Below are 14,273 nucleotides of genomic sequence, written 5' to 3'. Positions count from 1 at the left end.
ACGGTCCTATTAGAGAGTTGGACAGTCTGACGGTCCTATTAGAGAGTTGGACAGTCTGATGGTCCTATTAGAGAGTTGGACAGTCTGATTGATGGTCCTATTAGAGAGTTGGACAGTCTGATTGACGGTCCTATTAGAGAGTTGGACAGTCTGACGGTCCTATTAGAGAGTTGGACAGTCTGATGGTCCTCTTAGAGAGTTGGACAGTCTGATTGACGGTCCTATTAGAGAGTTGGACAGTCTGATTGATGGTCCTATTAGAGAGTTGGACAGTCTGATGGTCCTATTAGAGAGTTGGACAGTCTGATTGATGGTCCTATTAGAGAGTTGGACAGTCTGACGGTCCTATTAGAGAGTTGGACAGTCTGACGGTCCTATTAGAGAGTTGGACAGTCTGACGGTCCTATTAGAGAGTTGGACAGTCTGACGGTCCTATTAGAGAGTTGGACAGTCTGATTGATGGTCCTTGTTACGCACGCCTCTATGAAGAGGGAACGCAACACCCTGCTACAACTAAACTCTCCGTGAAGCGAAAAAGGTATGGACTGTAGGTGCAAGTAAGAATGACAACAGGCAGAATGTGGTACCGTTTACAAGGACTTTATTCCTTTACACGGTAATATGGGGAAAAGGGGCTGGACGGAACCAAAGCAAAGAAAGTAAATCTCAAAGCCCCCTCTCTCTATTTTACCTGCCTACCCACTACTTACCTAATTTAGCACCACCTGGTGCCCTAACCAAAATACAAGGGGTGGTCCGCCCAGGTCTTACCTAGTGTGCCTAGACAGCGATTATGCTACGGGTATATGTATGCCCGCGGGCCTCTTGCCTAAACACTCCCTAGGTGCCTTCCCCTTTCCCCTGGGAACAAATGAAACAGAATATTAAACAATTTCAAACAAACTAAGAAACAAAAGGATGTCAAATAAGCTCTATCTGAGCAACAAACTCACAGAACATACCACTTTCCAGCTAAATCAACCTCTATCACAATCAATCTCAGCAATCCCTACCTCCAGCAAAATCTCTACCTCCAAAAAGAAGAGATCTCCCCCTGAACAGAACACTGGCTTTTATATAGTGTCAGAAGGAATGGGTAATTGGAGACAGCTGTGTCTTGACGAGGGGCGGGGTCAGCTCTCCAATTAGCCCTGGAGTCAATCAATCAGCTGCTTGAGGGATTTCAGGAAGCCATTTCCTGAAATAAACACATGCAAATACACAATCTACAACACATAATCTGGGAACGTAACAGTCCTATTAGAGAGTTGGACAGTCTGATGGTCCTATTAGAGAGTTGGACAGTCTGACGGTCCTATTAGAGAGTTGGACAGTCTGACGGTCCTATTAGAGAGTTGGACAGTCTGACGGTCCTATTAGAGAGTTGGACAGTCTGACGGTCCTATTAGAGAGTTGGACATTCTGACGGTCCTATTAGAGAGTTGGACAGTCTGATGGTCCTATTAGAGAGTTAGACAGTCTGATTGATGGTCCTATTAGACAGTGATCGTCCTATTAGAGAGTTGGACAGTCTGATTGATGGTCCTATTAGACAGTCTGACGGTCCTATTAGAGAGTTGGACAGTCTGACGTCCTATTAGAGAGTTGGACAGTCTGAAGGTCCTATTAGAGAGTTGGACAGTCTGATTGATGGTCCTATTAGACAGTCTGACGGTCCTATTAGAGAGTTGGACAGTCTGACGGTCCTATTAGAGAGTTGGACAGTCTGAAGGTCCTATTAGAGTTGGACAGTCTGATTGATGGTCCTATTAGACAGTCTGACGGTCCTATTAGAGAGTTGGACAGTCTGACGGTCCTATTAGAGAGTTGGACAGTCTGACGGTCCTATTAGAGAGTTGGACAGTCTGATTGATGGTCCTATTAGACAGTGATGGTCCTATTAGAGAGTTGGACAGTCTGATTGATGGTCCTATTAGACAGTCTGACGGTCCTATTAGAGAGTTGGACAGTCTGACGGTCCTATTAGAGAGTTGGACAATCTGAAGGTCCTATTAGAGAGTTGGGCAGTCTGATTGATGGTCCTATTAGACAGTCTGACGGTCCTATTAGAGAGTTGGACAGTCTGACGGTCCTATTAGAGAGTTGGACAGTCTGAAGGTCCTATTAGAGAGTTGGACAGTCTGATTGATGGTCCTATTAGACAGTCTGACGGTCCTATTAGAGAGTTGGACAGTCTGACGGTCCTATTAGAGAGTTGGACAGTCTGAAGGTCCTATTAGAGTTGGACAGTCTGATTGATGGTCCTATTAGACAGTCTGACGGTCCTATTAGAGAGTTGGACAGTCTGATGGTCCTATTAGGGAGTTGGACAGTCTGACGGTCCTATTAGAGAGTTAGACAGTCTGATTGATGGTCCTATTAGACAGTCTGACGGTCCTATTAGAGAGTTGGACAGTCTGACGGTCCTATTAGAGAGTTGGACAGTCTGATGATCCTATTAGAGAGTTAGACAGTCTGATTGATGGTCCTATTAGACAGTGATGGTCCTATTAGAGAGTTGGACAGTCTGATTGATGGTCCTATTAGACAGTCTGACGGTCCTATTAGAGAGTTGGACAGTCTGACGGTCCTATTAGAGAGTTGGACAGTCTGATGATCCTATTAGAGAGTTAGACAGTCTGATTGATGGTCCTATTAGACAGTGATGGTCCTATTAGAGAGTTGGACAGTCTGATGGTCCTATTAGAGAGTTAGACAGTCTGATTGATGGTCCTATTAGACAGTCTGACGGTCCTATTAGAGAGTTGGACATTCTGATAGTAATAGTGTGTTTATTCTCTCCCTCTGTCCCCCATCAGGCGGTGACCATTAATGAGTTTAAAGGACAAATATTCTACAGCAACACAACCATGTAAGTTGACCTCTCACTCTCCCTTCATTCTCTCTGTTCTCTCCTTTCATTCTCTCCTTTCATTCTCTCTGTTCTCTCCTTTCATTCTCTCTGTTCTCTCCTTTCATTCTCTCCTTTCATTCTCTCTGTCCTCTCCTTTCATTCTCTCCTTTCATTCTCTCTGTTCTCTCCTTTCATTCTCTCTGTTCTCTCCTTTGATTCTCTGTCCTCTCTTTCATTCTCTCCTTTCATTCTCTCCTTTCATTCTCTCTGTCCTCTCCTTTCATTCTCTGTCCTCTCCTTTCATTCTCTCCTTTCATTCTCTCTGTCCTCTCCTTTCATTCTCTCTGTCCTCTCCTTTCATTCTCTCCTTTCATTCTCTGTCCTCTCCTTTCATTCTCTCCTTTCATTCTCTCTGTCCTCTCCTTTCATTCTCTCCTTTCATTCTCTCTGTTCTCTCCTTTCATTCTCTCCTTTCATTCTCTCTGTTCTCTCCTTTCATTCTCTGTCCTTTCCTTTCATTCTCTGTCCTCTCCTTTCATTCTCTCCTTTCATTCTCTGTCCTCTCCTTTCATTCTCTCCTTTCATTCTCTGTCCTCTCCTTTCATTCTCTCCTTTCATTCTCTGTCCTCTCCTTTCATTCTCTCCTTTCATTCTCTCTGTCCTCTCCTTTCATTCTCTGTTCTCTCCTTTCATTCTCTCCTTTCATTCTCTCTGTTCTCTCCTTTCATTCTCTCCTTTCATTCTCTCTGTCCTCTCCTTTCATTCTCTCCTTTCATTCTCTGTCCTCTCCTTTCATTCTCTCCTTTCATTCTCTGTCCTCTCCTTTCATTCTCTCTGTCCTCTCCTTTCATTCTCTGTTCTCTCCTTTCATTCTCTCCTTTCATTCTCTCTGTTCTCTCCTTTCATTCTCTCCTTTCATTCTCTCTGTTCTCTCCTTTCATTCTCTCCTTTCATTCTCTGTTCTCTCCTTTCATTCTCTCCTTTCATTCTCTGTTCTCTCCTTTCATTCTCTCCTTTCATTCTCTCTGTTCTCTCCTTTCATTCTCTCCTTTCATTCTCTCTGTTCTCTCCTTTCATTCTCTCCTTTCATTCTCTGGTCTCTCCTTTCATTCTCTCCTTTCATTCTCTGTTCTCTCCTTTCATTCTCTGTTAGAGAGTTTCATTCTCTCTGTCCTCTCCTTTCATTCTCTCCTTTCATTCTCTGTTCTCTCCTTTCATTCTCTCCTTTCATTCTCTGTTCTCTCCTTTCATTCTCTCCTTTCATTCTCTCTATTCTCTCCTTTCATTCTCTCTGTTCTCTCCTTTCATTCTCTCTGTTCTCTCCTTTCATTCTCTCTGTTCTCTCCTTTCATTCTCTCCTTTCATTCTCTCTGTTCTCTCCTTTCATTCTCTCCTTTCATTCTCTCTGTTCTCTCCTTTCATTCTCTCTGTTCTCTCCCTTCATTCTCTCTGTTCTCTCCTTTCATTCTCTCTGTTCTCTCCTTTCATTCTCTCCTTTCATTCTCTGTTCTCTCCTTTCATTCTCTCTGTTCTCTCCTTTCATTCTCTCCTTTCATTCTCTGTCCTCTCCTTTCATTCTCTCTGGTCTCTCCTTTCATTCTCTCCTTTCATTCTCTGTCCTCTCCTTTCATTCTCTCCTTTCATTCTCTCTGTTCTCTCCTTTCATTCTCTCCTTTCATTCTCTCTGTCCTCTCCTTTCATTCTCTCCTTTCATTCTCTCTGTTCTCTCCTTTCATTCTCTCTGTTCTCTCCTTTCATTCTCTCCTTTCATTCTCTGTTCTCTCCTTTCATTCTCTCTGTTCTCTCCTTTCATTCTCTCCTTTCATTCTCTCTGTTCTCTCCTTTCATTCTCTCCTTTCATTCTCTCTGTTCTCTCCTTTCATTCTCTCTGTTCTCTCCTTTCATTCTCTCTGTTCTCTCCTTTCATTCTCTCTGTTCTCTCCTTTCATTCTCTCTGTTCTCTCCTTTCATTCTCTCCTTTCATTCTCTGTTCTCTCCTTTCATTCTCTCCTTTCATTCTCTCTGTTCTCTCCTTTCATTCTCTCCTTTCATTCTCTGTCCTCTCCTTTCATTCTCTCCTTTCATTCTCTCTGTCTCTCCTTTCATTCTCTCCTTTCATTCTCTGTCCTCTCCTTTCATTCTCTCCTTTCATTCTCTGTCCTCTCCTTTCATTCTCTCTGTCCTCTCCTTTCATTCTCTGTGCTCTCCTTTCATTCTCTCCTTTCATTCTCTCTGTTCTCTCCTTTCATTCTCTCCTTTCATTCTCTCTGTCCTCCTTTCATTCTCTCTGTTCTCTCCTTTCATTCTCTCCTTTCATTCTCTCTGTCCTCCTTTCATTCTCTCTGTTCTCTCCTTTCATTCTCTCTGTCCTCCTTTCATTCTCTCTGTTCTCCTTTCATTCTCTCCTTTCATTCTCTGTCCTCTCCTTTCATTCTCTCTGTTCTCTCCTTTCATTCTCTCTGTTCTCTCCTTTCATTCTCTGTTCTCTCCTTTCATTCTCTGTTCTCTCCTTTCATTCTCTCCTTTCATTCTCTGTTCTCTCCTTTCATTCTCTGTTCTCTCCTTTCATTCTCTCCTTTCATTCTCTGTTCTCTCCTTTCATTCTCTCCTTTCATTCTCTGTCCTCTCCTTTTATTCTCTCTGTTCTCTCCTTTCATTCTCTCTGTTCTCTCCTTTCATTCTCTCTGTTCTCTCCTTTCATTCTCTCCTTTCATTCTCTGTCCTCTCCTTTCATTCTCTCTGTTCTCTCCTTTCATTCTCTCCTATCATTCTCTGTTCTCTCCTTTCATTCTCTCCTTTCATTCTCTCTGTTCTCTCCTTTCATTCTCTCCTTTCATTCTCTGTTCTCTCCTTTCATTCTCTCTATTCTCTCCTTTCATTCTCTGTTCTCTCCTTTCATTCTCTCCTTTCATTCTCTCTATTCTCTCCTTTCATTCTCTCTGTTCTCTCCTTTCATTCTCTCTGTTCTCTCCTTTCATTCTCTCCTTTCATTCTCTCTCCTTTCATTCTCTGGTCTCCTTTCATTCTCTCCTTTCATTCTCTCTGTTCTCTCCTTTCATTCTCTCCTTTCATTCTCTGTTCTCTCCTTTCATTCTCTCTATTCTCTCCTTTCATTCTCTCTGTTCTCTCCTTTCATTCTCTCCTTTCATTCTCTCTGTCCTCCTTTCATTCTCTCTGTTCTCTCCTTTCATTCTCTCCTTTCATTCTCTCTGTCCTCCTTTCATTCTCTCTGTCCTCCTTTCATTCTCTGTTCTCTCCTTTCATTCTCTCTGTTCTCTCCTTTCATTCTCTCTGTTCTCTCCTTTCATTCTCTCCTTTCATTCTCTCTGTTCTCTCCTTTCATTCTCTGTTCTCTCCTTTCATTCTCTCCTTTCATTCTCTCTGTTCTCTCCTTTCATTCTCTCCTTTCATTCTCTCTGTTCTCTCCTTTCATTCTCTCTATTCTCTCCTTTCATTCTCTCTGTTCTCTCCTTTCATTCTCTCTGTTCTCTCCTTTCATTCTCTCTGTTCTCTCCTTTCATTCTCTCCTTTCATTCTCTGTTCTCTCCTTTCATTCTCTCCTTTCATTCTCTGTCCTCTCCTTTTATTCTCTCTGTTCTCTCCTTTCATTCTCTCTGTTCTCTCCTTTCATTCTCTCTGTTCTCTCCTTTCATTCTCTCCTTTCATTCTCTGTCCTTTTTCATTCTCTCTGTTCTCTCCTTTCATTCTCTCTGTTCTCTCCTTTCATTCTCTCTGTTCTCTCCTTTCATTCTCTCTGTTCTCTCCTTTCATTCTCTCTGTTCTCTCCTTTCATTCTCTCCTTTCATTCTCTGTTCTCTCCTTTCATTCTCTCCTTTCATTCTCTCTGTTCTCTCCTTTCATTCTCTCCTTTCATTCTCTCTGTTCTCTCCTTTCATTCTCTCCTTTCATTCTCTGTCCTCTCCTTTCATTCTCTCCTTTCATTCTCTGTCTCCTTTCATTCTCTCTGTCCTCTCCTTTCATTCTCTGTTCTCTCCTTTCATTCTCTCCTTTCATTCTCTCTGTTCTCTCCTTTCATTCTCTCCTTTCATTCTCTCTGTTCTCTCCTTTCATTCTCTTTCTCTCCTTTCATTCTCTCCTTTCATTCTCTGTTCTCTCCTTTCATTCTCTCCTTTCATTCTCTCTATTCTCTCCTTTCATTCTCTCTGTTCTCTCCTTTCATTCTCTCTGTTCTCTCCTTTCATTCTCTCTGTTCTCTCCTTTCATTCTCTCCTTTCATTCTCTCCTTTCATTCTCTCTATTCTCTCCTTTCATTCTCTCTGTTCTCTCCTTTCATTCTCTCTGTTCTCTCCTTTCATTCTCTCTGTTCTCTCCTTTCATTCTCTCCTTTCATTCTCTCCTTTCATTCTCTGTTCTCTCCTTTCATTCTCTCCTTTCATTCTCTGTCCTCTCCTTTTATTCTCTCTGTTCTCTCCTTTCATTCTCTCTGTTCTCTCCTTTCATTCTCTCCTTTCATTCTCTGTTCTCTCCTTTCATTCTCTCCTTTCATTCTCTGTCCTCTCCTTTCATTCTCTCTGTTCTCTCCTTTCATTCTCTCTGTTCTCTCCTTTCATTCTCTCTGTTCTCTCCTTTCATTCTCTCCTTTCATTCTCTGTCCTCTCCTTTCATTCTCTCTGTCCTCTCCTTTCATTCTCTCTGTTCTCTCCTTTCATTCTCTCCTTTCATTCTCTGTTCTCTCCTTTCATTCTCTCCTTTCATTCTCTGTCCTCTCCTTTTATTCTCTCTGTTCTCTCCTTTCATTCTCTCCTTTCATTCTCTCCTATCATTCTCTGTTCTCTCCTTTCATTCTCTCCTTTCATTCTCTCTGTTCTCTCCTTTCATTCTCTCCTTTCATTCTCTGTCCTCTCCTTTCATTCTCTCTGTCCTCTCCTTTCATTCTCTCTGTTCTCTCCCTTCATTCTCTCTGTTCTCTCCTTTCATTCTCTCCTTTCATTCTCTGTCCTCTCCTTTCATTCTCTCTGGTCTCTCCTTTCATTCTCTCCTTTCATTCTCTCTGTCCTCTCCTTTCATTCTCTCTGTTCTCTCCCTTCATTCTCTCTGTTCTCTCCTTTCATTCTCTCCTTTCATTCTCTCTGTCCTCTCCTTTCATTCTCTCCTTTCATTCTCTCTGTCCTCTCCTTTCATTCTCTCCTTTCATTCTCTCCTTTCATTCTCTCTGTCCTCTCCTTTCATTCTCTCCTTTCATTCTCTGTTCTCTCCTTTCATTCTCTGTCCTCTCCTTTCATTCTCTCCTTTCATTCTCTGTCTCTCCTTTTATGCTCCTCAGCCATCCATCTAAATGCCTTTCCACCATGTGGCAGATCTCTCAACATCTCTCTCTCTCTCTCTACTCTCCCTCTATGTACTCAACCCCCCTCTCTCTCTCTCTACTCTCCCTCTATGTACTCAACCCCCCCTCTCTCTCTCTCTCTCTCCTCTCCCTCTATGTACTCAACCCCCCCCCTCTCTCTCTCTACTCTCCCTCTATGTACTCAACCCCCCTCTCTCTCTACTCTCCTCTATGTACTCAACCCCCCTCTCTCTCTCTACTCTCCCTCTATGTACTCAACCCCCCTCTCTCTCTCTCTACTCTCCCTCTATGTACTCAACCCCCCTCTCTCTCTCTACTCTCCCTCTATGTACTCAACCCCCTCTCTCTCTCTACTCTCCCTCTATGTACTCAACCCCCTCTCTCTCTCTACTCTCCCTCTATGTACTCAACCCCCCTCTCTCTCTCTACTCTCCCTCTATGTACTCAACCCCCCTCTCTCTCTCTCCCTCTATGTACTCAACCCCCTCTCTCTCTCTCTCTCTCCTCTATGTACTCAACCCCCCTCTCTCTCTCTCTACTCTCCCTCTATGTACTCAACCCCCCCCTCTCTCTCTCTCTACTCTCCCTCTATGTACTCAACCCCCCTCTCTCTCTCTACTCTCCCTCTATGTACTCAACCCCCCTCTCTCTCTACTCTCCCTCTATGTACTCAACCCCCTCTCTCTCTCTCTCCCTCTATGTACTCAACCCCCCTCTCTCTCTCTCTACTCTCCCTCTATGTACTCAACCCCCTCTCTCTCTCTACTCTCCCTCTATGTACTCAACCCCCCTCTCTCTCTCTACTCTCCCTCTATGTACTCAACCCCCCTCTCTCTCTACTCTCCCTCTATGTACTCAACCCCCCTCTCTCTCTCTCTCCCTCTATGTACTCAACCCCCTCTCTCTCTCTACTCTCCCTCTATGTACTCAACCCCCTCTCTCTCTCTACTCTCCCTCTATGTACTCAACCCCCCCCTCTCTCTCTCTCTACTCTCCCTCTATGTACTCAACCCCCCTCTCTCTCTCTCTCTCTCTCTCTCTCTCCTCTATGTACTCAACCCCCACCCCCTCTCTCTCTCTCTACTCTCCCTCTATGTACTCAACCCCCTCTCTCTCTACTCTCCCTCTATGTACTCAACCCCCTCTCTCTCTCTACTCTCCCTCTATGTACTCAACCCCCCTCTCTCTCTACTCTCCCTCTATGTACTCAACCCCCCTCTCTCTCTCTCTACTCTCCCTCTATGTACTCAACCCCCTCTCTCTCTCTCTACTCTCCCTCTATGTACTCAACCCCCTCTCTCTCTCTACTCTCCCTCTATGTACTCAACCCCCCTCTCTCTCTCTCTACTCTCCCTCTATGTACTCAACCCCCCTCTCTCTAGTCTCCCTCTATGTACTCAACCCCCTCTCTCTCTCTCTACTCTCCCTCTATGTACTCAACCCCCTCTCTCTCTCTACTCTCCCTCTATGTACTCAACCCCCCTTCTCTCTCTCTCTACTCTCCCTCTATGTACTCAACCCCCTCTCTCTCTCTACTCTCCCTCTATGTACTCAACCCCCCTCTCTCTCTCTCCTCTCCCTCTATGTACTCAACCCCCCTCTCTCTCTCTACTCTCCCTCTATGTACTCAACCCCCCTCTCTCTCTCTACTCTCCCTCTATGTACTCAACCCCCTCTCTCTCTACTCTCCCTCTATGTACTCAACCCCCCTCTCTCTCTCTCTACTCTCCCTCTATGTACTCAACCCCCCTCTCTCTCTCTACTCTCCCTCTATGTACTCAACCCCCTCTCTCTCTCTACTCTCCCTCTATGTACTCAACCCCCTCTCTCTCTCTACTCTCCCTCTATGTACTCAACCCCCCTCTCTCTCTCTACTCTCCCTCTATGTACTCAACCCCTCCTCTCTCTCTCTCCCTCTATGTACTCAACCCCCCTCTCTCTCTCTCTCCCTCTATGTACTCAACCCCCCTCTCTCTCTCTCTCTCCCTCTATGTACTCAACCCCCTCTCTCTCTCTCTACTCTCCCTCTATGTACTCAACCCCCCCCTCTCTCTCTACTCTCCTCTATGTACTCAACCCCCCTCTCTCTCTACTCTCCCTCTATGTACTCAACCCCCTCTCTCTCTCTCTCCCTCTATGTACTCAACCCCCTCTCTCTCTCTCTACTCTCCCTCTATGTACTCAACCCCCTCTCTCTCTCTACTCTCCCTCTATGTACTCAACCCCCTCTCTCTCTCTACTCTCCCTCTATGTACTCAACCCCCCCTCTCTCTCTACTCTCCCTCTATGTACTCAACCCCCTCTCTCTCTACTCTCCCTCTATGTACTCAACCCCCTCTCTCTCTCTACTCTCCCTCTATGTACTCAACCCCCTCTCTCTCTCTCTCTCCCTCTATGTACTCAACCCCCCTCTCTCTCTCTCTACTCTCCCTCTATGTACTCAACCCCCCTCTCTCTCTCTCTCTCTCTCTCTCTCCCTCTATGTACTCAACCCCCCCCCTCTCTCTCTACTCTCCCTCTATGTACTCAACCCCCCTCTCTCTCTACTCTCCCTCTATGTACTCAACCCCCTCTCTCTCTCTACTCTCCCTCTATGTACTCAACCCCCCTCTCTCTCTCTACTCTCCCTCTATGTACTCAACCCCCTCTCTCTCTCTACTCTCCCTCTATGTACTCAACCCCCTCTCTCTCTCTACTCTCCCTCTATGTACTCAACCCCCTCTCTCTCTCTACTCTCCCTCTATGTACTCAACCCCCTCTCTCTCTCTACTCCCTCTATGTACTCAACCCCCTCCTCTCTCTACTCTCCCTCTATGTACTCAACCCCCTCTCTCTCTCTACTCTCCCTCTATGTACTCAACCCCCTCTCTCTCTCTACTCTCCCTCTATGTACTCAACCCCCTCTCTCTCTCTCTACTCTCCCTCTATGTACTCAACCCCCTCTCTCTCTCTACTCTCCCTCTATGTACTCAACCCCCTCTCTCTCTACTCTCCCTCTATGTACTCAACCCCTCTCTCTCTCTACTCTCCCTCTATGTACTCAACCCCCTCTCTCTCTCTCTACTCTCCCTCTATGTACTCAACCCCCTCTCTCTCTACTCTCCCTCTATGTACTCAACCCCCCTCTCTCTCTCTACTCTCCCTCTATGTACTCAACCCCCCTCTCTCTCTACTCTCCTCTATGTACTCAACCCCCCCCTCTCTCTCTACTCTCCCTCTATGTACTCAACCCCCCTCTCTCTCTCTACTCTCCCTCTATGTACTCAACCCCCTCTCTCTCTCTCTCTCCCTCTATGTACTCAACCCCCCTCTCTCTCTCTCTCTACTCTCCTCTATGTACTCAACCCCCTCTCTCTCTCTCTCTCTCTCTCTCCCTCTATGTACTCAACCCCCACCCCCTCTCTCTCTCTACTCTCCCTCTATGTACTCAACCCCCTCTCTCTCTACTCTCCCTCTATGTACTCAACCCCCTCTCTCTCTCTACTCTCCCTCTATGTACTCAACCCCCTCTCTCTCTCTACTCTCCCTCTATGTACTCAACCCCCCTCTCTCTCTCTACTCTCCCTCTATGTACTCAACCCCCCTCTCTCTCTCTACTCTCCCTCTATGTACTCAACCCCCCTCTCTCTCTCTACTCTCCCTCTATGTACTCAACCCCCCTCTCTCTCTCTACTCTCCCTCTATGTACTCAACCCCCCTCTCTCTAGTCTCCTCTATGTACTCAACCCCCCTCTCTCTCTCTACTCTCCCTCTATGTACTCAACCCCCCTCTCTCTCTCTACTCTCCCTCTATGTACTCAACCCCCCTCTCTCTCTCTCTACTCTCCCTCTATGTACTCAACCCCCTCTCTCTCTACTCTCCCTCTATGTACTCAACCCCCCTCTCTCTCTCTCTACTCTCCCTCTATGTACTCAACCCCCTCTCTCTCTCTCTCTCCCTCTATGTACTCAACCCCCTCTCTCTCTCTCTACTCTCCCTCTATGTACTCAACCCCCTCTCTCTCTCTACTCTCCCTCTATGTACTCAACCCCCCTCTCTCTCTACTCTCCCTCTATGTACTCAACCCCCTCTCTCTCTACTCTCCTCTATGTACTCAACCCCCTCTCTCTCTCTACTCTCCCTCTATGTACTCAACCCCCCTCTCTCTCTACTCTCCTCTATGTACTCAACCCCCCTCTCTCTCTCTACTCTCCCTCTATGTACTCAACCCCCTCTCTCTCTCTCTCTACTCTCCCTCTATGTACTCAACCCCCCTCTCTCTCTCTACTCTCCCTCTATGTACTCAACCCCCTCTCTCTCTACTCTCCCTCTATGTACTCAACCCCCCTCTCTCTCTCTACTCTCCCTCTATGTACTCAACCCCCTCTCTCTCTACTCTCCTCTATGTACTCAACCCCCCTCTCTCTCTACTCTCCCTCTATGTACTCAACCCCCCTCTCTCTCTACTCTCCCTCTATGTACTCAACCCCCTCTCTCTCTCTACTCTCCCTCTATGTACTCAACCCCCCTCTCTCTCTCTACTCTCCCTCTATGTACTCAACCCCCCTCTCTCTCTCTACTCTCCCTCTATGTACTCAACCCCCTCTCTCTCTCTACTCTCCCTCTATGTACTCAACCCCCTCTCTCTCTACTCTCCCTCTATGTACTCAACCCCCTCTCTCTCTCTACTCTCCCTCTATGTACTCAACCCCCCTCTCTCTCTCTACTCTCCCTCTATGTACTCAACCCCCACCCCTCTCTCTCTCTCTCTACTCTCCCTCTATGTACTCAACCCCACCCCTCTCTCTCTCTCTCTCTCTCTCTACTCTCCCTCTGTACTCAACCCCCCTCTCTCTCTACTCTCACTCTATGTACTCAACCCCCTCTCTCTACTCTCCCTCTATGTACTCAACCCCCACCCCCTCTCTCTCTCTCTACTCTCCCTCTATGTACTCAACCCCCCTCTCTCTCTCTACTCTCCCTCTATGTACTCAACCCCCTCTCTCTCTCTCTCCCTCTATGTACTCAACCCCCTCTCTCTCTCTCTCTCTCTCTCAGCCTTCCAGGAGGTGTACCTGGAGACCCAGGTAATAGACTACAGCACCTGGGGTTTCTGACCTTTAACCCCTCTCTCTCTCTCAGTCTTCCAGGAGAGTGTACCTGGAGACCCAGGTAATAGACTACAGCACCTGGGGTTTCTGACCTTTAACCCCTCTCTCTCTCTCAGTCTTCCAGGGGAGGTGTACCTGGAGACCCAGGGAATAGACTACAGCACCTGGGGTTTCTGGCAGAACCATGTAGCTCTGGCTGGGATCATTACGGTGTGTATGGTCTTGGCCTACATACAGCTCAGACGGATCAACCGCTGGAAGTGACACAGGCCGCAAGAATAGAATCATAGAATCAGATTGAACTACACCTTCTGGAACAACAGGGGCTGAGAAGAGACACACATCACAAGAATAGAATCAGATCTAACTACACCTTCTGGAACAACAGGGACTGTGAAGAGACACACACACTCTCCACTCCAGTCCATTGTAAAATGGTTGTATGGTTGTATGGTACGTTTTGTGTTGTAGAAATGTACTGGTGTAGTTATGTTATGATGTTGATGTTGTTTTTTGGTGCCTTAATACAGTCTAAGTCCTGTCTGTGCCGGGGGAGGTTCTACTGAGCGATGTGGAATTGTTTTAAGAAGGTCAAACCAAGGATCTTCTTGTTATTTGATGCCTTAATACAGTCTAAGTCCTGTCTGTGCCGGGGGGAGGGGTTCTACTGAGCGATGTGGAATTGTTTTAAGAAGGTCAAACCAAGGACCTTCTTTTTATTTGATTTAGAGTTTTAAGACTCCTCGAGGTATCAAAAAATAAAAATAAAACAAATATTTGATGAACATTTGTATTTGTCCTTACTGCTGTTAACCAATAGAAACACACTGAATAACAGATAGTCCTTACTGCTATTAGCCAATAGAAACACATTGAATAACAGATAGTCCTTACTGCTAATAGAAACACATTGAATAACAGATAGTCCTTACTGCTAATAGCCAATAGAAACACATTGAATAACAGATAGTCCTTACTGCTAATAGCCAATAGAAACACATTGAATAACAGATAGTCCTT

General features: G+C 45.9%; 1 protein-coding gene across 5 annotated transcripts in view; it reads left to right on the top strand.

Moving 5' to 3' along the window:
* Positions 1 to 14,034, top strand: part of LOC112241010 (broad substrate specificity ATP-binding cassette transporter ABCG2-like) — a 49,161-nt gene extending 35,127 nt beyond the window's left edge. For 4 of the 5 annotated variants that reach the window (XM_042314110.1, XM_042314111.1, XM_042314112.1 and 1 more), the window contains 2 exons: positions 2,820 to 2,872; positions 13,370 to 14,034. In XM_042314110.1, the coding sequence (XP_042170044.1) occupies positions 2,820 to 2,872; positions 13,370 to 13,517 (201 nt within the window). In that variant the 3' untranslated portion in view covers positions 13,518 to 14,034. Of the gene's footprint in view, positions 1 to 2,819; positions 2,873 to 13,284; positions 13,344 to 13,369 lie in introns of those variants that run through there. The other variant, XM_042314114.1, reaches the window with a different exon arrangement.
* Positions 14,035 to 14,273: the final 239 nt, after the last annotated feature.

Source organism: Oncorhynchus tshawytscha, unplaced genomic scaffold (assembly GCF_018296145.1).
Source record: "Oncorhynchus tshawytscha isolate Ot180627B unplaced genomic scaffold, Otsh_v2.0 Un_contig_3837_pilon_pilon, whole genome shotgun sequence".
Classification (NCBI taxonomy): domain Eukaryota; kingdom Metazoa; phylum Chordata; class Actinopteri; order Salmoniformes; family Salmonidae; genus Oncorhynchus; species Oncorhynchus tshawytscha.
The sequence above is the reverse complement of the archived record's forward strand: the minus strand, read 5'-3'. Positions and strand labels throughout refer to the sequence as shown.